Source organism: Spinacia oleracea, chromosome 6 (assembly GCF_020520425.1).
Source record: "Spinacia oleracea cultivar Varoflay chromosome 6, BTI_SOV_V1, whole genome shotgun sequence".
Lineage (NCBI taxonomy): Eukaryota > Viridiplantae > Streptophyta > Magnoliopsida > Caryophyllales > Amaranthaceae > Spinacia > Spinacia oleracea.
In genome coordinates this window covers 56068132-56087504 of record NC_079492.1, presented here as the reverse complement: position 1 = coordinate 56087504, position 19373 = coordinate 56068132, and the positions used below count along the sequence as shown (strand labels likewise).

At 36.2% G+C, this 19373-nt stretch overlaps 4 protein-coding genes across 4 annotated transcripts; 2 read left to right on the top strand and 2 right to left on the bottom strand.

Moving 5' to 3' along the window:
• Positions 1-699: 699 nt before the first annotated feature.
• On the bottom strand, positions 700-8622 carry LOC130464094 (uncharacterized). Its single transcript, XM_056833501.1, has 8 exons — positions 8041-8622; positions 7713-7957; positions 7197-7409; positions 7022-7114; positions 4065-4166; positions 3509-3937; positions 3340-3414; positions 700-1007 (listed from the first exon to the last, which is right to left on the bottom strand). Exons 1-7 carry the CDS (start codon positions 8606-8608, stop codon positions 3367-3369), a joined length of 1698 nt encoding a protein of 565 aa, XP_056689479.1. The 5' UTR covers positions 8609-8622; the 3' UTR covers positions 700-1007; positions 3340-3366.
• Positions 1231-2171, top strand: LOC130464095 (probable inorganic phosphate transporter 1-12). The gene is made up of 2 exons (XM_056833502.1): positions 1231-1805; positions 1938-2171. The coding sequence occupies exons 1-2, from the start codon at positions 1527-1529 to the stop codon at positions 2022-2024; spliced, it is 366 nt and encodes a 121-aa protein (XP_056689480.1). The 5' UTR covers positions 1231-1526; the 3' UTR covers positions 2025-2171.
• LOC130463167 (uncharacterized) lies at positions 2441-2870 on the top strand. The gene is made up of 2 exons (XM_056832218.1): positions 2441-2513; positions 2569-2870. Exons 1-2 carry the CDS (start codon positions 2441-2443, stop codon positions 2868-2870), a joined length of 375 nt encoding a protein of 124 aa, XP_056688196.1.
• Positions 8623-11491: 2869 nt separating the features above from the next.
• Positions 11492-15025, bottom strand: LOC130463166 (uncharacterized). The gene is made up of 4 exons (XM_056832216.1): positions 12651-15025; positions 12264-12563; positions 12079-12184; positions 11492-12001 (listed from the first exon to the last, which is right to left on the bottom strand). The coding sequence occupies exons 1-4, from the start codon at positions 15023-15025 to the stop codon at positions 11492-11494; spliced, it is 3291 nt and encodes a 1096-aa protein (XP_056688194.1).
• Positions 15026-19373: the final 4348 nt, after the last annotated feature.

The window sequence follows — 19373 nt, the reverse complement described above, 5'->3', positions numbered from 1 at the left end:
CCCAGAAAGTCCGAATGGAGGTCCAAGGAAATGTCATTACCCTGCATGCGTCCCATCCAAGGACCAAGATAGCCGACAAGGCTCCACTACAAAAAAACGCGGCACATTGTGACGCTTTTTGGGACAAATTGTGACGCTCTACAGTGTCGCTATTTCACATAGCGACGCTTTGGGAGAGGGTCGCTATTTTCATTGCCGCTATTTACCGACGCTTTAGAGCGTCACAATTTGCAAAATATCGACATATTTCTCCGTCGCTATTTGGGATATAGTGACTCTTTAGAGAGTCGCAATATTTAGACTGTATAAAGCGTCACTATTTGCACGTGTATAGACACATTTTTCCGCCACTATAAACCACATAGAGACGCTTTAGACACCCGAAATATATAGACTCTTATTAGAGTCACTATATGTTCACTTTCGTGCGAGGTCCCCCCATTCCCTCCAAAATAATTTAGACCCTTTGGAGCGTCACAATTTACATCATATTATTTTTCATATATACATAATAATTTAGACGCTTTGGAGCGTCACAATTTGCATCATATTTTTTTCATATATATATATATATATATATATATATATATATATATATATATTAATCTAAAATCATGAATTATCTATAAAAATATATATCGACCATAGATAATTAATCATAATCAAATACATTAACTTACTATGTACGTACACTATATATCTTAAAGCAACATATTAACTTGCTATGATTCATATATACTTAAGTAGTTAATTTAGGAAAAGTGATAAAAATCATCTATACATTAAATTAATTCGCAGAGTCTAGTCAAACTGAAATAAAAGCGATATTTTAAAACAAATAACTTTCTAACTAGCATTATCATTTTTTCTACAAGATAGTCCAAAACTAAATAAAAACAACTTCCTGACTACGAACAAGTAAACATATCGTTATGCTAGCTTAGCTTCAAGATAACTTGTTCATCTCTTGATCTACATTTACTATTACCACTTGAATCATCAATAATCTGCAAAGAAAATTTAATGTCAAATATAGTATGATGAACATTCCATAAAATCAAGGGAAAATTAACAGTAATCCTAACCAGCTTGATCCTAACTACTAGTCGTCTTCTCAAAATAATATCAACTATTAATCAAGGGAAAAATGCATGACTATTAGAAATATAGACATGAACAATGAATATATATATATATATATATATATATATATATATATATATATATATATATATATTATTGGTAAATTAGTTAACTTAATTACCAAAGGTAGAAACCCAAACAACAACCAACAGAAAACAACAAGGGAAACAAAAGCTAAGGGAGCACAGCCCGCACCCAAGCAAAAACAAAAAACACTAAAACATTCTACAACGACACCAGCCAAACTCGCAAAATTTGAGTTATAAAAGGTCATTTTTTACAAATTTGCAATGCTTGTATAATAACACTTTAAACATTAACATTTGATTTTTGCCTTGTTTTTTCCCTGTATGAATTAAAGGTTAGTTCCTACTTCCTAATCAATGGCGAAGAGACAAAAGTTAAAAGTGCTAAGTGTACTTGACGTAGCAAAGACACAATGGTACCACTTGAAAGTTTTCATGATTCTTGGTATGGGCTTCTTTACTAATGTCTATGAGCTTTTCTCCATATCTGTGGTGACCAAAATCTTAGGCCGTCTCTATTACACTGAGCCAAATCCAACTAGCCCAGGGTTTATACCCATGAATGTGGCCTTGTGTGGTACCTTTGCTGGGCAACTCATCTTTGGGTGGTTAGGTGACAAGTTAGGAAGGAAAAAGGTATATAGTCTTACCTTAGTCATAATGGCTTTCTTATCCTTAGCCTCTGATGTTCATTAACTTGCTGCTTAAACTGTGACTTTCTTTAATTATCAGGCTTGCCCATTTGAAAACCAAAAAAAAAAAAACAAGACACCAGCCCAACAAGCTACACAGCAGAACCAGACTGAACAACACAAGGTTTGCACAAAAGAACTGCACAACAGCAAGCCAGCCTGAGCAGAACAGTATGCCTGACTGACTGCAAACCTGCAAAACTACGCAACACCAAGACTGAGCAGTAGCAGCAGCTACAACAGCAGGACCTCAAGAACTTTCAGTTTTCAGATTCAGTAGCAGTAGCAGGACCTCAACATCGGGACCTCAACAACAGTAGCAGTAGCAGCAGATTCAGTTTTCTCATGTTATCAAAGCTGTAGATTCTTAATCTTTCGAGTTTAGTTCCTCGTGTCAGTTATAGATTTAGATTAAGACCCCAAGAACTTTCTTTTTTCCTTTGATATAATATTCAGGCGTGATGAGAAGCAAAGCAAGTGATGCTTACAAGTACAATAGCTAAAGAATTTGTACTTGGTATTCATTTATTGGTAATTGGTATTCATTTCTTATGATTTTCTTTTTACTGGTGATTTTAGATGGATGAGGAAATGCTAGAGGAGGAAGTTGGGGAAACAGAAGAAGAGACAAGTACCAAGAATATGTGGGAAAGTGTGGAAACTCTCACTAAATATTATAAGGAGGCTGTTTAACTGGGGATTATCAGACCATTACAGAATAGAGATCGCTGTTTACCGACTAGAAACAGAAAAGAACGAGTTGGTTGAGAAATTATCAACTTTGACAGAAGAGATAACTTCTGGAAAGGATAGATTTATCCGCCTGCAAGCTGACTTTGATAACTTTAGAAGGAGATCAGGTAAAGAGAGACTATTAGTTCGAAGCGATGCACAGGGAGAAGTAATTGAGAGTCTTCTTCCAATGGTGGACAACTTTGAGAGGGCGAAGCAACAGTTACAACCAGGAACGGATAAGGAAAAACAGATTGATACGATTTTTCTAAGATAGTACTATGAGTGAACAGACCAAAAACGAAACAGACTATAGAAGTCAATCAAACAGAAAACAAGCTTATACTATGAGCAATTTCTATGGCAACTAAAACTTTTTATAGTAGTTGATTTCAGACTTATCTCTCACTCATGGCCAGAGTTCGAATGAGGTTTTATCAGGAGAGTAAGTCGGAGTCGCTGCTGTCTTAGATTGACATTTAACACTGTGTTTTCTTTACGCGTTACAGAAGGAGCATCATAAATTAACTAACAGAAACCATAGTTTGTTAACAACCCAGACCTAACACCAAACTCGTGTTTCAGCTAATATCAACATAATACCTTATTATGATAATACTAAATCTAAACATCTACCTTCTAATCTCACCATCATCCATAAATAATCGACAACTATAAAGCTTGTTTCAGCTATAAGTTTATCTATAAAGCATGAAATGCAGTTAATTAATTCCATATGAAATTACCTTGCATTTGGCAATAGTGTCAAAGTCTCATTTCTCGGCCTGGTTGTCACCATTGCCACCAGAATCATCAGTAATCTACAAAAAGCATTTTAATATGTAAATTAGATATGCCACATTTCAGGTAATGATACATGATGCTCAATCAGAATAATTTCCAGAAATAACTAACCATATTTATTGCTGATTCCGCACCATCTAAAAGGTTCGATGAAACATTCCCTTTGCGTACTTCCTTCAAAACTTGTCCCAAAAAAGAAGCAATCATTTTAAATGATTGTGTTGTTTCTTCAAACTTGGTGTTTAGAACTTGATTTTGTTGCGCAAGGTCCTCATTTTGCTTCTTGACAACTGATATTTCACCTTTCATGTTCTCCACTTCCATAGCATTGTTGTTAACATAGCTTGACCCTTCTTTCCTCAGCAAACCTTCCACTCCAAAGATGTCGCTTTGCTTCACTCCAAATCCATAATTCAGAGGACGTTTAGGTACTTCACCTTTATACATGAGCTCATTAAAGACTGCATTCTCAATTTCAATTACGGGCTTTGAAGAAGAGGAACTCGCAAGATTTTCTTGGACCTTTTTGTTGGCATCCTCCTGTTATATAATATGAAAAGATCACTCAAAATCTATTAACCAAGAATACTATGTACAAGCAAAGAAAAAAATAAATAGACTTCAAGAGACAAGATTGATTTATAGAATTAGCTCAATGCAATGATACCACAAATTGATGAGGAAGTGTGCCCTCTTTAAAGCTTCCATCTTCTTTGGCGTAAACTGATTTGAAAAATGCCAATTCGCTAAACACTCCTTTCTTCTCTTTCTGCAATTTCAGGAAAAAAATAAATTGAAAACTGAAATTTTGAAGTTCTTAAACCGACTATCACTATATTTGTTTAACACTTTGAGTTGTTATCCCCGTAGTAGGGTTGCTGGGTGCATTGCCACTTTGCAAGGGGTGACAGAGTCGGCAACAGAGGCAGTGACATCAGCAAGCTCTCTGCTAATTGTGTCAGGCTAAGGGGAATTCAGGAGTACGTTTCCTTGTAGATGCAGGGAAGATAATAAACAGAAGAAATATCAGCCAATAGTTGCTTTATACCTGTATTCAGTTTGTTTTGTTTCTGTAACAAGTGGCAAATATTAGTTCTAGTTATTAAGATATTAGGTAAATAAGTTTTTGCAAACTTGTTTGCAGGTACATTTTCTTTGCATTGTTTTTAGTTTATCTTACATGATCCAATAATTAAAATCAATATGGACATTGATGAATCCCATGATCCCAGCTGGCCTCTTTGCTTTTGACAGAGGACTAACAGATAATCTATCGATTCTTATAATCTGATAATGTAAACATTGACAGATAATTTGACTACTAAGTGAGTAAATAAAATGAAAACCCAGACCAATTGGACGACTTCGACGCTGTCCCACGGGCACCATAGGGTTCCGATTTCCCCTCATAAGAAGGAGAAGGAGAAGGAAAAGCCTAACTCTTTGAAGGTTGTGAGGGCAGCGCCGAAGGCAGAGTCGAATACCGATGCTAAGAGTGGAGTTCAGAAGTTTAGGGTCAAGCTGTTGCCTGAAAGTGGTGGCCAAGAGTGTCATGGATGTTCTCTGTATGGTATGTTGTTCTTGCAGCCGTTTACATACGTTTTATTCTGTTATTGTTGTGTTTATTGATTTTGGCTTCTGTATATCCTTTAGCGAGCTTGGATTTCCTGTTGGTTTTCAGTTCTAGAACAATGTATTGTCATCATGAAGGGGATTAGAATTTCCTGGAACATATATGGTTTCCTGAATGAATACTTTATTGGTTTCGAGTCAGATGTTTGGGAAAGAACCGGATTAGTTGGTTGTTAACTTTTTATGTCAGCTAGAATTTAGCTAAATTAGTGAGTTTTAGTGCTGAATGGCTTGATCAATTATCAAAAGTTCTAGAACAATGTATGTCATCATGAAGGGGATTAGAATTTCCTGGAACATATATGGTTTGCTGAATGAATACTTAATTGGTTTCGAGTGAGATGTTTAGGAAAGAACCATATTAGTTAGTTGGTTGTTAACTTTTGATGTCAGCTAGAATTTAGCTAAATTAGTGAGTTTTAGTGCTGAATGGCTTGACCAATTATCAAAAACTCATTTTAAAGGATCAAAGACATTATTTCGGGAATAAATTATATGGTGGACTGGTGGTGGTGAGGTGAAGCTTTGTTATTTTGGTTGAAATGTTAATAGAGAAAGGAATGTTGTTGGTTGTTTGTTGATTGGATAGGTTTGAATTTGTGTAATTGATTTACTCTTGAATTAGTCATGTTTAGGCTGTTGTGCTTGATTAATCTCAAATTAGAAATAATAATGGTGTTGATTTGCAACATTTGCAGCTCACAAGGCCGCACTTCACATCATCTCTAATTTTATTTACATTATGCTATGCTCTTATTAATGCTGGTTTTGATGTCTCAGCCTTACTTCAATAGCTGGGAATATCATCAACTGAAACAAGTGAGAAAGTTGGGACATTTTCACTTGCATATGCAGCTCACAAGGCCGCATCTCCGATAAAGTTTCTGCCTACAGTTGCCCTAACTCCATTGTTGCTTCCTGGATTTCAAGAAAGTAGATAAAGATAACTAATCCCAGAATATATGACTACTCTGTATATGACTTTTCTTCCATTTGTGTAATACCAGAATATGTTATTGGATACGTAGCAGAATCAACTCTTTGTCATTTCATTGTGAATTTGCATTTTAGTGTGTTCAGAGCAAATGCAAGAACCATTAATTGCTGGCCTATCTCAAACATAGATCTCCATAACAATTTATCTGTTAACAGCTACTTACTTGATCTGTTCTCACTAAGACCAACAATGTAATTTACAGGCTACACCTACAGACTAACAGCTAAACATGTTTCGTTCACAATTAATTGATTATCATTGCAGGGTTTTTGTTGTAAAAATGCAGATCGAATAATGATTAGTTATGCTTAATTATGCATAATTTTTATTCTTTGTTATTGACTTTTAGTTAGAACTTTGTGAACAATTTTTTATCGCCTGAAGTTTATGGGGATAATGTAATAGAATGAAATACTGCCTTTGTTGTTTAAATTGAATAGTTTTTGCAGCTTCATGCACTGCAGATGGACTTCATTGCCTCTGCTTTCTGATTTTTTCTACTTTAAACTTGGAGTAGCCACGCACACCCGCTCCCATCCCCAGACCACCCTCCAGAATCATACTTCTTAGTTCCTGTTAAAAAGTTGACTCTATTTGACAGTAATAGTGTCAGGTAACCCCGTTTCCTGATCCTAAAAGCTCTAAGTTCATGAGAATCTAGGACAACTATCTCCAAAACGTTTGAAGAGTCACATAATGTATACTTCTGCAACATGGTTTATAACAGAAACGGAAAGTAGGAAGATTTTCCCAGCTGCTGCTTTCAATTCCATTTGCCCGCATAGCCAACTTTTCTACATTTCTCTACTTTAACATTAGAAAACTAAAGAATGTCCTTATGTGTGAGATTAGATATGCATATACGAGTAAATATTACTCTTATTTGTTTATGAATTTTAGACTTTTATATCACTCTTATTTGTTTATGAATTTTAGACTTAGCACCTATAGCAATTGAAATGCTACAAACCAAATAGTTAGGTTGAAAAGCATACCATATCAACTCTTCGATTAGCAAAGCTTGTAGCACCACTGTTGTGCTTATTGCCTTGTAAAGCTCGAGCATTTTTTCCCATTTCAGATTTTTCCTAGTTTCATGAAACCAATGTTAGCATATATAGGTGAAACAAATAAAACTTACTAAATTTAGGATATTTTGGGGTCACAAACCATGGCCTCTGGTAAAAGCCAATAATCTACCAATTCCGTCCAACTCCTAGTGGACACTCCATCAGGCACGTTGGCATAGTTCTCTTCTCGAGATTTATTCACTGGATCGAAAAAATCCCTCTTCAATTTGTATCGATGATTGTTCCATGGTTTGTCAATACGCATCACTAGTGCCTTGTTAACTAGAGGTCCATCAGGTAACACAAAATGTTTCTTCAAAAAAAAAAGGAAAAATTAAGTTACAATGTTAACAAAATAATTTGCCTAGCTAGTTCTGATCAGATCAGATCAGACTGATCTGTCTGATCTGATCAGAACTAGCTAGGTGAACTTAGTGATTCTGCAGAAACTTAACCCGGGGTCGGAACCCCCATGACCAAATAAAAACCTGAAAAACGGGCAACTGATTGATGAACACAGATGGAAACAGAATAAATTTAAAGCTAATTACACAGTTAACCAAGCTAAAATAAAACTACAATTAACATAAGTGTTAAGAACAATAAATCCACATACCCGAATCATTGTAACAACATTAGTTTTTAACTGATTGTTCACAGCACGCCAACTTGGGACTCCCACTGGACAAAGTGAATCATTTTTTGCAATATCTCCAAGGAAGCTCACAAGGATCTTCCCACCTTTTCGAATAGGTTGGTTGAATTCATTGAGCTTGACAATGTATCTGAACCCCTTTGCATCATGCCAAACGTCTCGAGGCAGAACTGGTCCCTTTACCAGATGTCGTATTCCATCAGCATCTGTCACAGGAGCTAAATCAGACTAAAAAATCACCAAGATCGATAATTTACAGTTTGCATATTTGATGTAGAGACATGTTTACCTATAGCTATAGCCTCCACCTTCTCATCAAACTCCCTCGATTCTGGCCAATTTGGAATAATGATTCGATGTCGAAGTGTTGCTTTCTTCACAGCAGTATCACTTCCTTCTCCTTGATCAAATTCATTTTCACTCTCAGAAGCCGATTCTTCAAATTCGTCCCAGTTGTAGTTTGGCATAACTTCACTCTCAACCTGATTGGATGGAGGAGATCGCAGAGGTTGAAATGCATTCTCACTCACATGCATGTATGTTGGAGGCAACTGACCTTCTTGCTTCCCGGTTCTCTTTTTCATTGCCATGGTGTCTGGTGGTGTAGGAGATTGTGACATCACATGTTTTGTTGCTCCCAAAGGTGCAACAAATGCTCTTTTCTCTAAATGTGGTTTGACACTTGTAAAAGAAGATACCGGCTGTTGTGTAGCTTTTTGAGGCTGTTGTGTAGCTTTGTGAAGCTGATGGGTAGTTTTTTGAGGCTGATTGGTAGCTGTTTGAGGCTGTTGGGAAGCTTTGAAAGGCTGCAAAGAAGGCTGCAAGGTAGCTTTGAAAGGCTGCAACACAGGCTGCATAGTAGGCTGGTGTGGATTCGATGTTGACGCTTTTTGTGTTGCAATTTTAGTCAGATTGGGAAACGTAGGTCCTTTATACCATCTACTTTGTGTTGTTCCTGTAAGAGTGGGCGGAATTGGTTGTTGTAATGGGTTAGAGGATGGTTTTGTCTGGGTAAAGGATGGTTTTGATAATGCCTTCAGTTGTGGCTTTGAAACCATGGAAGTAGGCCGAGGCAAGGATGATTGTGGTGCAACCATGGTTTTTTTAGCAGCTACTGGTTGCTTAATGGGTTGTGATACCGTCCCAAATGTCTGTGACACTCCAAGTGTTGGAGGACTGAACGGTCCCCAGTTTTGGGTGGATGGATCAGAAGATTTTGGGGACTTGGATGCAGCAATGCTCGACCCTTCGTCAATAGCTACCAATGTTCTTTTAGTCCTGTAACTCATATTTTAGTTCCTGTTCAGAAAGTAAGAAACACAATCAGCCATGAATAAAAAGGTCATTAAACCAACTCAATTGCTACAAGAATGAATCACTAAATAGGATAATAGGTATTCACTCAAAGTGACAATCATACACGTTAAATCAGTTTAACATTTTCACATAAACAAGAATTACAATGAGCAGAAAACTCCGTAAATATAGAAGCAAAGTGCAAATCTGATTGAGAAAAAGAAATTCATCCTGGCTCTAATTGGTCGTTAGCTCACTGAGTGATCTAGAGTCTAGAATATACAAGTCATAGACTCAAAAGTCTGAAACCTTCAAGGAACTTGAAAACTTTATATTGGAAGGCCTTTTGCTCCGTTCATCCCTTTATTAAGTTTCATTATAACCTGTCACATTACAAGCATAAGCACGAAACAAGATAGAGAAGGCAAACCAGAAAGGAAACAACTAACGGAAATGCACTGAAGATATTATCAGAAAGTGAAGATATTAGCACTATGGAAACAACCAACCTCCAGGTGGCTACCAAATCTCCCTGGAGGTCGAATTAGCACTATGGCCCCTACGAATGTGGATGCGAATGAGTGTGTAGCAGCTTGGTGGAATGAGGAGGGTGATGGATGGCATTTGGAGGGATTGATCTCACATCTTTGGGTGCACGAACAGGAAGCTATCAAGATAATGAGGGTAGCAAGAATTTTGTTTATCTCCCTTGAACTCAAATTATCCCTTTATTGGTTTTAACATGTATTTTGTTTCTGCAGAGATACTTGAAATTTGAAGAATCTGCAGGTGACCCTGCGCGTGTTCAGATTCTATATGAACGTGCTATCACTGAGTTTCCTATATCTAGTGATTTGTGGACTGACTATGCACGCTATATAGAAAAGAAGCTCAAGGTACTTTCTCAATTTCTGATTTTAACTGTTTTGGTTGAGAAATCTGCTAGCTAGCTTATTGTCAGTTGCCAAAAAACAATTTTTTCAGTTCTGATGGATCAAAGAGATGATCTCATAGCTGGCACACTTCCTTTTTTTTGGGTGTAGTTTAGACTGAAGTTATAAGCAATATTTTAGTTGGCCTACACTCATTTACTACACTTTTGCTCTACAGTTATGAGGGAAAGGGCAAGATGAACCTGCTACACCCTCCTTTTCTGAGATTCAGACTACAGTGAAAACTCTCAATTTTTATATTATCATGGCACCAGGAAAAAGCTAAAGAACAATCTAAAACAAGTCATCAAACAAATCAGGAAGCTGTGAACCAGCAAAACAACATCAAGCAACAGTTGCATGTCTGACATGTATTAACAAAATGATTTGGCTACCTTATTAGTTATTCCCCATTCTGTTTTGAAAAGAAAGGAGGGGAACCATACCTAGAATAAAGATCTTTGCTGCTTGATTCAGAGAGCCTAAATCAGTAATATCCTGAGCCTGTAGTTTTAAGAAAATGATTATCAAGAGAGTTATACATTCCATAGGAGAGAAAACAGGCGATAAAAGGATCAATATTACAATACAAATGAGCTTAGAGAAGCTTGAAAAAAGCTAGCTATAATTATATAAAGTCGGTGGTCACATATGATTCTCAAAGTCAAAAGACATAGAAAGAGGATCCAATGGGTGATCCAGCAGCTTAGTATAGTAGTAAATGGCAGCTTTGAAGAGGTGGATGCACATTGTTAATTGTTAACATGAATGCAGAACACAAACATCTAAGGGAGAATCAAGCCTAAATTGCAGAACTCGAAACAGACAGAAACATAAATGAAGAAGTAAAGAGGTAACGTGTTGATACTTGTGTAATATTGGAAACTACTGGAGTGATGTTTACTGTTATAAACAATGAAATCTAGTGAATTGTTTTTAGCAATATTTTACATTGGAGTCATTTCATGATTAACTCACAGCATTTCACTAATCTTACAGATTCAAAACCGGTTTGTCTGTGTGGTTCTCCTTAGATAGCCAGGCATGATATTTTGGCAACTCTGACAGATACGCTTTGTCAAAGGGGGGTAAAACTTTCAGAACCAAGACAGATGCATACAAACAAGAATCAATCTTTTCCCAATAAACCTTATTGTTTAGTTATAATGGACCAACCCACCCCTGACACACATTTTCTTGTGTACCACAGGCGCAACAAAAAAGGGAAGAAAAGCAACAACAACACTGCAACAACAATGAACCAAATCAAATACAAAAGGGGGAAATCACAAAAAATAAAGATAAATTGCCCCCTTTTCACGGAATAACGGTATAAAAATATCTGTATCACCATCAAAGAAACTAGTAGTAGGGTACTTGGACATTAGTAGACAATAAAATAAGTGAGTATAGATTAAGTATATAACTCATTATTCAACCAGATTAAACAATATGACTCACAACGTCATGAACAAATACAAATCCAAAGCAAAACAATAAAAATAAGCATGATCAATTGGTCCCACCCTCTTCCTCTACTGGTAAAGAATCCCCTAAATCAAACACATCTCTAGGCTTGTTCTTAACAACATGCAACCATCCCTTTTGTATCTCATCTTCTATGTAAAAAACTTGTTTTGCTTGAGATGAGAATACAAATGGATCATCTTGCAACAATCGTCCAGAATGCATCAATTTAGAGAAATTGACACATACTCCGCCATTTGGATATGCTTTTACACCCCTATGAATGTCTACCCAATCACAACGAAACAATACAACTTTGTAATCTCCGTAATAATCTAATTCATAGATATCTTTCACTTTTCCATAGTAGGCATCTCCATCCGCTTCGACCATAATTCCAGAATTTTGTGTCAAAAGACGAGAATCGCGATCCGTGGAAAGGAATTTGTATCCATTGATTATGTATCCTTTTAATTTTCTACCATAAGAATGAAAACCACCCGCCAAAGCTTTTCTTAGTTTCCCATCTTCGGTGGTTGCATCTATGTAATGTACCTACGATGATACATCATTAAATCAAATACATTTTTTTTAAAAGAAGTATGTATTCACATTAAAAGAACTTAAGTAACCTTATTTTGCAGCCACCCTCCAAACTCATTGATGATCCAGTTACTTTCATCACTCTCCGTGACAGGATTTTGTAAGTTCATTTGACGTTTCTCGGTTAAAAATTCACTTCATGGAAGAAGAACAAAATTAAAAATCATCTATTATAACAATTGATAATTCAAAAGAAAACCAACATAATACTTACTCCAGATCCCCTTTTATCTCATCAGAGTGAAGCAAAATGTAGCGATGAGCTTGTTTTAAGCTTTTGTCATCAAGGCGAATGCTGACCTCCTTCCCAATAACTCGACCACCAGAATTAAACAAGTAATCATTGGGATTTGGAATGTCATCATCCATCCTTTTAGGTATGTTGAAAATGGTCTTAACACCTTGAAGATATCTCGAACAAAACCTAATTGTCTCCTCTAAAAGGAAGCCTTCTGCAATAGATCCTTCAGGTTGGGCTTTATTGGTTACATGTGATTTCAAATGGGACAAGTACCTTTCAAATAAAACATTTGTACTTAATATATGATAAATGTGAAATATTAAATAAAAAGAATATAATTTAGACGTGTAAGATATTAACCTTTCAATGGGATACATCCATCTGTATTGCACTGGTCCACCAAGTTTAACCTCCTCCACTAAGTGAATCAACAAATGGACCATGATTGTGAAAAATGAAGGCAGAAACTCCTTTTCCAACTCACAAAGAGTTAAAATAATTTCATTTTGAAGACCATCTAAATCATCTGGATCAATAGTTGTAGAGCACAACTTCTTGAAAAAGGGAGACAATCTAGCCAACAAGTCAATTACTTTTGTAGCTTTAGAGGCCCTTAAGGCAACGGGAAGGATATCCTGCATTAGAACATGGTTGTCATGACTTTTGAGGTTAATCAACTTCCTTTGCTTCATATTCACACAACTAGAAAGGTTGGATCCATATCCATCAGGAACTTTAATTTTCTGCAAAACATTTAGGAACCTCTCCTTCTCCTCCGTAGACATAGAATAGGAAGCCGGAGGCATGCATTCACCTCCGTTAGGATTAGTACTCAGCCAAAGGTGAGACTTTATTCTCCATGCTTCAAGGGCTTCTCGATCATTCCTACTATCTCTACTCTTATCCATGCTAAGAAGAGTTCCCAAAATATTCTCAGACACGTTTTTCTCAATGTGCATCACATCTAAATTATGCCTTAGAAGATTATGCTCCCAATACACCAAATCAAAGAATATGCTTCTCTTGGTACCAAAGTCACTTTCATCTTGGACATCATCGTCATCATCGTGTCCTCTTTGCCTCTTTTTCGGTGGTGCCTTCGACTTTCCGTAAACATGCTTCACCTTTTCTTGCTGCCTCAATATATCAGTGCCGCTAGGACGAGATGGGGCTTTACCCCACTCATTAGTTCCAAACTTCTCACAAGACTTGTCACCTTGACATCGATATGGGTGATCTGCAGGTAACCATTTTCTATAGCTACAATAGCAAATCTTGCTCCCAAATCTATCAGAAGGCGTGGAATCTAAGCATATAGGACATGCATTGTAACCTTTTGTGCTCAAACCAGAGAGCATTGCATAGCCGGGAAAGTCATTAATAGTCCAAAGCAAAGCCGCACGCAAATTAAATTTCTCTCCGGCAAAAGCATCAAAAGCTTCAACCCCTGTCCACAGCAATTTCAATTCATGCACTAATGGCTGCAGATACACGTCAATATCATTTCCGGGACCTGATTTTCCAGGAATAAGCGTGGACAGAATGAAAGAAGACGGTTTCATACATAACCATGGTGGAAGATTATAAGGAATCAACATCACTGGCCACGTACTATAAGTGGTGTTCATTAAACGGTAAGGATTAAAACCATCACTCGCAAGACCTAATCGAACACTACGAGGGTCTAATGCAAAATCACTGTGACGCTCATCAAATGCTTTCCATGCTAAGCCATCTGAAGGATGCCTTAAAATCTTCTTATCATCTTCACCCAATCGCTCTGTATCATGCCATCTCATATCTTCTGCTGTTGATGATGACATGTAGATTCTTTTTAGTCTCGGTATAAGAGGGAAATATCGCATTACCTTAGCTGGCACACCTTTCTTACAAGTATCCGTACCTTGATCACTTACAACGTTTCCCCTATCCTTAGTTTTCTTCCACCTCGATGTACCACAAACATGACACTTGTCTTTCTTTAAAAATTCACCCCAATACAACATGCAATTATTCGGACAAGCATCAATCTTTTCATACCCAAGGCCCAAGTATTTTATCATTTTCTTACTGTAATAATAAGAAGAGGGAAAATCAAGTATTTGAGGAAATGCATCTAGAATTAGCTTCAACAACATATTGAAAGATTCTATGGACCAGTGATTCATACACTTCAAGTGAAACAAGTGTAACAGAAAAGATAACTTTGAAAAATTGATACACCCCTCGTACAATTTCTCCTCAGAAGCTTCAAGCAACTTCTTATATGTCACATCTTCTTCTATTGTAGAATAATCATATTCTACATCTGTGTCATAGGCCAAGGGCTCCTCAATCCATTCATCATCCTCTCGTGCTTCTAAATTTGGGCAATTGGGAGGCATATTAACACTAAATGCTGATCTTAATAGCCCTCCCATATTATCTCGACCTACAAACCCACTTTGGTTATCAAGGGATCCTTCACTAGTAATCCCTCCATCACTCTCAAACATACGCTGAAACGTATCCCCTTTACCATGAAAAATCCAATCCTTATATGGCTTATAAAATCCCTTAAACAAAATATGCCTCTCCACTTCATTTACGGAGAACCATTTCTCTACCTTACAGTTCTTACATGGACATCTAATTTTTCCTTCGACTAGATCTTGCTTGGCAAACTCAATAAATTCCATACAACCGTCGATATATTCATGATGACCAGTGGGTAGATCGATCCAACTTTTATCCATATCTATACGAAATTAGTTGAGTAATTAGTAATATACGTCGGTCGCAGAATAGGAAATTTTTATATGTACTTATTAAAATATTATAATCATTCTTAGAACCTTGATATATCACACGAGATTAATTTAAGTCACATAACACCTCCGTACACAACTCTTCTTAATTCATACCATAACTTATGGTTTTTTGTTTAATCATTCTTCCTTAGTGACTAATATTTGTGATCTATCTTCATCTTCTAAAAGTTATTACCCTATATCACTTCCATATTATATTTTCTTTTTGCGTACAAGATCATACTTTCAACTTCACATGAATTTGCAAGGAAAATAAAGCATGTGATTTTAGCGCACAAGGTGATATTTTCAACTTCACACGAAGACAACAATATAAATCCATTTTTTAAAAAGAGTAAGAGTACCTTAAGTAACGTGGCATCACATAATCAGAATTTATGGTAAAATTTCTTGGATTAAATGTAATTAAGCTAAGCAAAATTATGTAGTGGGGATAATGTAATTAGACAAACAATACCAACACAAAATGCCAAAGCTAACAAAAATACGTACTTACAAATTTGAAGCTATTATATCAAAACATTTGAAATTAAATCAACAGGAATACAATAGAAAGATCCAACTTTTGCATGATTGACGTAAGTTATGATAGCACAATAAACGTCGGTATATGCTCATTGTATATATATTGGACATCGAGGAAATGTAAAGCCACGGAAATTATATTCTAACACTTAACAAACCTAACTTGCAGAGTTGTAGCCCACCCTTGTCCATACAAAATTAGGGAAATAACAATTGTCCAATAAAAAACCTAAAAGGAACTTTATAGTATACATACCTCTAGTATCAAAGAGCATATGCAACGTACGAACCGATGCAGAACCTACGAACAACGCTAAAGACTTGCAGGAAACCTTGAACCGGTGTAGCAACGCACGAACTGATGCACGAACCTACGAACAACGCTAAAGAATCACAGGAAACCTTGAACCGGTGTGGTCGGCGAAACCTGATAATGTTGATAAATTGTGGTCAAAATATAAGGACAACAACATTATCAGGAATTTAAAATCTAAAAAATATAGTAGATGAAGTTATCAACTTAAACAGAAAACACTACAAACATATCAATTCATGACCATGAATGCTCCATGAAAATGAACAAATGTAGGGAAGCAATGTGCTAAGCGCAGGTCAAAGAAGGGTGTTTTTTCTACATGGAAAGTAAAAGCAAATATTATCTGCAATCTACTCCGCGATAAGGGGATCAAGCAATTGAGTTTACGAAAGTCGTTATTGTGGGGCGACAAAAATACCAGAGGAGAGAGAAAGGAGATAGTGGTGAACGTAGAGGGACAGGAGAAGAAGTGAACTGATCAGAAGTGAACTGATCAGAAGTGAACTGATCAGAAGTGAACTGATCAGAAGTGAACTGATCAGAAATGAACTGATCAGAAGTGAACTGATCAGAAGTGAACTGATCAGAAGTGAACTGATCAGGACTGATCAGGATTGATCAGTAAGGACTGTTCAGAACTGATCTGATCAGGACTGATCTGATCAGGACTGATCTGATCAGGACTGATCTATTTTCTATGTCGTCTGAGAGTGCAAGTGTCACAGTCCATAGAAAGCTAGCTATTCCATTTATTACTCAAAAATGATCACCATACTCCGTATTAAGCAGCCATATTATCTCATATTCAAGGAAGTTGACAGAACACAACACATAATTAAAAAGACTCCCAAAAGTTTTATAATAATATTAATCCTACCTTATTATGTCTAATCTAAATATTAGTCATTATAGATTACTCTTCTATTATGACTCATCAATTCCACGATCAATTATTTATAACTTGTACACCGTAGCAATCAGTATGTATTACTCCACTTCTTAAGCTCTTAGCTAGTGTTTGTTTGAATAATGAAATAAGAATAGTAATAACAATTTTGGATTAGATTCTATTAATTTGTTAAGAATAGAGTTATTCAAATAGAACGATAATCTCATGATTGAGCTTGAACTGATTTAGTGAAACACTCCTATCCGGTGCAATTGCATAGCCTCTAAAATGTTTTCTGTTAATGTTTCCCATTTTTTCCCGGTTATGCGCAACACATGATGTATATAGTTAAGGTTCGATAGTTATATTAGCAAACCAACATAAATTGGGATGTTTTCCAATTCCAATTACATTATTTATGTGTGGGATAAAGTAATTAAACCTAAACAACACCAACACAAATCAGGAGAAGAAGTGAACTGATCAGAAGTGAACTGATCAGAACTGATCAGGATGGATCAGTAAGGATTGATCAGGACTGATTTGATCAGGAATGATCCGATCAGGACTGATCTGATCAGGATTGATCAGAGCAGGACTGATCTAATTTCTATGTCGTAAATAGCCTAGGACTGATCTATTGTCATGTAATGCATGATCTATTGTCATGTAATGCATGATCTATTTTCTAAAATCAATAGAGATAAAAAGTTCAGGTATGTAATAAAAAATACTCTAAACAGCTCTATAGAGAAGCACTAAAAAAAGCTAGGTAACGACTCTTTACCATAATTCCATAAACCCTTACTCGCAAGTTCAAAATAATTCAACAGAAGAATACAATGTCGTTCTTTCTAACAATAGAACCTAAAGTGTAGCCAAACCATCCATCTCAAAAATTTGCTACTGTTACTTTTAACTCGATACATGTTGAAACTAACTGATATGTTATTATCAAAGCTCATAGTCATAAAAACCATTTATGCATGCTGCAGTTTATTGGGGCAAAGATGGGGGCCTCAGGACTACAAATACAAACAGAAAGTGGCCTAATTAGCATCCCTAGTAATATCTGATGTGTTGTTGTGAAATATCTTCCTAGAGGTGCCCTAAAGAAATACCTCATTGATAATCGAAGGAAGAAGCTAGCTTTTAAGGTTGTCCACCAGTTGGCGCTTGATCTTTCTAGAGTGACAAATAATTTTGCAAACTCAGATAAATAATACCGGATGATAAGCTATAGTTCAAAGCTACTCTCAACTTGGCATGATAAACCCAGATAAACAATAAGCTAGTGCTGATAAGATAATATTTGGTTAGCTATGACAGTTCAAAACCGGATGATAGAAACTCAGAAATGGTTATCTGAGTTTATCATCCCAGCTATGACAGTTCAAAAATCAAAACCGGATGTTCTATCCCTTAACTCAGTTAAGCTATAGTTCAAAGCTACTCTCACTTCTCTGTGTTTTGAACTGCATATATTCAGATTAGGGTGCTTACTACATAGGTTTATTCCTTACTCCATACAACTGGTAGTCAAACCTATATTTGGTGCCAACTAAAGCAGGGAAAGGCAAAGAAATTTATAATAAAGACAAGCAAAGTGCTGATAAGATAAGATATTTAACACTGCGATACACTGCCACTACCTAATACTACAGTTATGACATATAGAAAGCATGCAGTAGCTTAACATAACGATGACAGACAGACAATGAGCTTATCAGTCGCCTAATACTAAGTTCTGCTTTGTAAAGCTCAGTTCTGTTTTGTGCAAAGTTTGTTCAGTTCTTTTCTACTTACAGTCAGTCCATCGGTCACACATTTCACATAATCAGTCACAGAAAACAGTGTAGCCTCAAAAGAAGTTATAGATAACAGTAGAAAATGCTAAGTGAAAGGGTTCAAATAATTAGTATAAGTTCTATAGCGACAAATAATTTTGCAAACTCATCCAACATGCTCATTTGATGCACCAAGTTTCTCACTAAAGACAACCTAAACTAACCAAGTACAGCTAGGTGTCTTAAAGATTGACAACAGATTTTTCATACTAAGTACCAGATATCTTGGTCAGAGATTATCACCTAAATCTCACTAAATGTCTGTGTGTCTTTATACAAAGCATTGCCATGTATCCAAATTTCAAAGATTCTAGGCCAACTAAAAGTTGCAAATTTAAAACTATGAAAATTAGAAATAGATAGACAATACCTACAGTAGTAACAACACGGAAGAAGAAGTCAGACGTTCACCACTTTCCAACTATCGTCCAAATTACCAACTATCTGCAATTGAAAACTAAAATAAATGAAATAGCAAACACTCTGTAAGCGGTATATAGAAAATCACAGAAACTAAGAAGACCCATTCTAGTTTTTTTCTTGAATTAAGGATGCAATATAACATGGAAAACTTAAAGGCATATGATTGACATTAGAAATTGACATGAAAAAACGTGAATTAACAATATATGACGGAAATTAAAATAGTGAATCAAACCTAAACATTGTTATATGATAAAAATCAAATAGTGAAGG

Bases quoted from the DNA above. Each gene is read 5' to 3' on its own strand.
- LOC130464095 (XM_056833502.1), top strand. From the start codon at position 1,527: ATGGCGAAGAGACAAAAGTTAAAAGTGCTAAGTGTACTTGACGTAGCA. The intron at 1,806-1,937 runs GTATATAGTCTT...AAAAAAAACAAG, and splicing joins ACAAGTTAGGAAGGAAAAAG to ACACCAGCCCAACAAGCTAC.
- LOC130464094 (XM_056833501.1), bottom strand. From the start codon at position 8,608: ATGCAGCCTGTGTTGCAGCCTTTCAAAGCTACCTTGCAGCCTTCTTTG. The intron at 7,115-7,196 runs GTTTGTGACCCC...TCATGAAACTAG, and splicing joins GGCTTTTACCAGAGGCCATG to GAAAAATCTGAAATGGGAAA. The intron at 3,415-3,508 runs GTTAGTTATTTC...TGCTTTTTGTAG, and splicing joins CGGAATCAGCAATAAATATG to ATTACTGATGATTCTGGTGG.
- LOC130463166 (XM_056832216.1), bottom strand. From the start codon at position 15,025: ATGGATAAAAGTTGGATCGATCTACCCACTGGTCATCATGAATATATC. The intron at 12,564-12,650 runs GTTAATATCTTA...TTTATTTGAAAG, and splicing joins TGGATGTATCCCATTGAAAG to GTACTTGTCCCATTTGAAAT. The intron at 12,002-12,078 runs GTTACTTAAGTT...GTATCATCGTAG, and splicing joins GAGGGTGGCTGCAAAATAAG to GTACATTACATAGATGCAAC.
- LOC130463167 (XM_056832218.1), top strand. From the start codon at position 2,441: ATGGATGAGGAAATGCTAGAGGAGGAAGTTGGGGAAACAGAAGAAGAG. The intron at 2,514-2,568 runs GTGTGGAAACTC...GGGGATTATCAG, and splicing joins TACCAAGAATATGTGGGAAA to ACCATTACAGAATAGAGATC.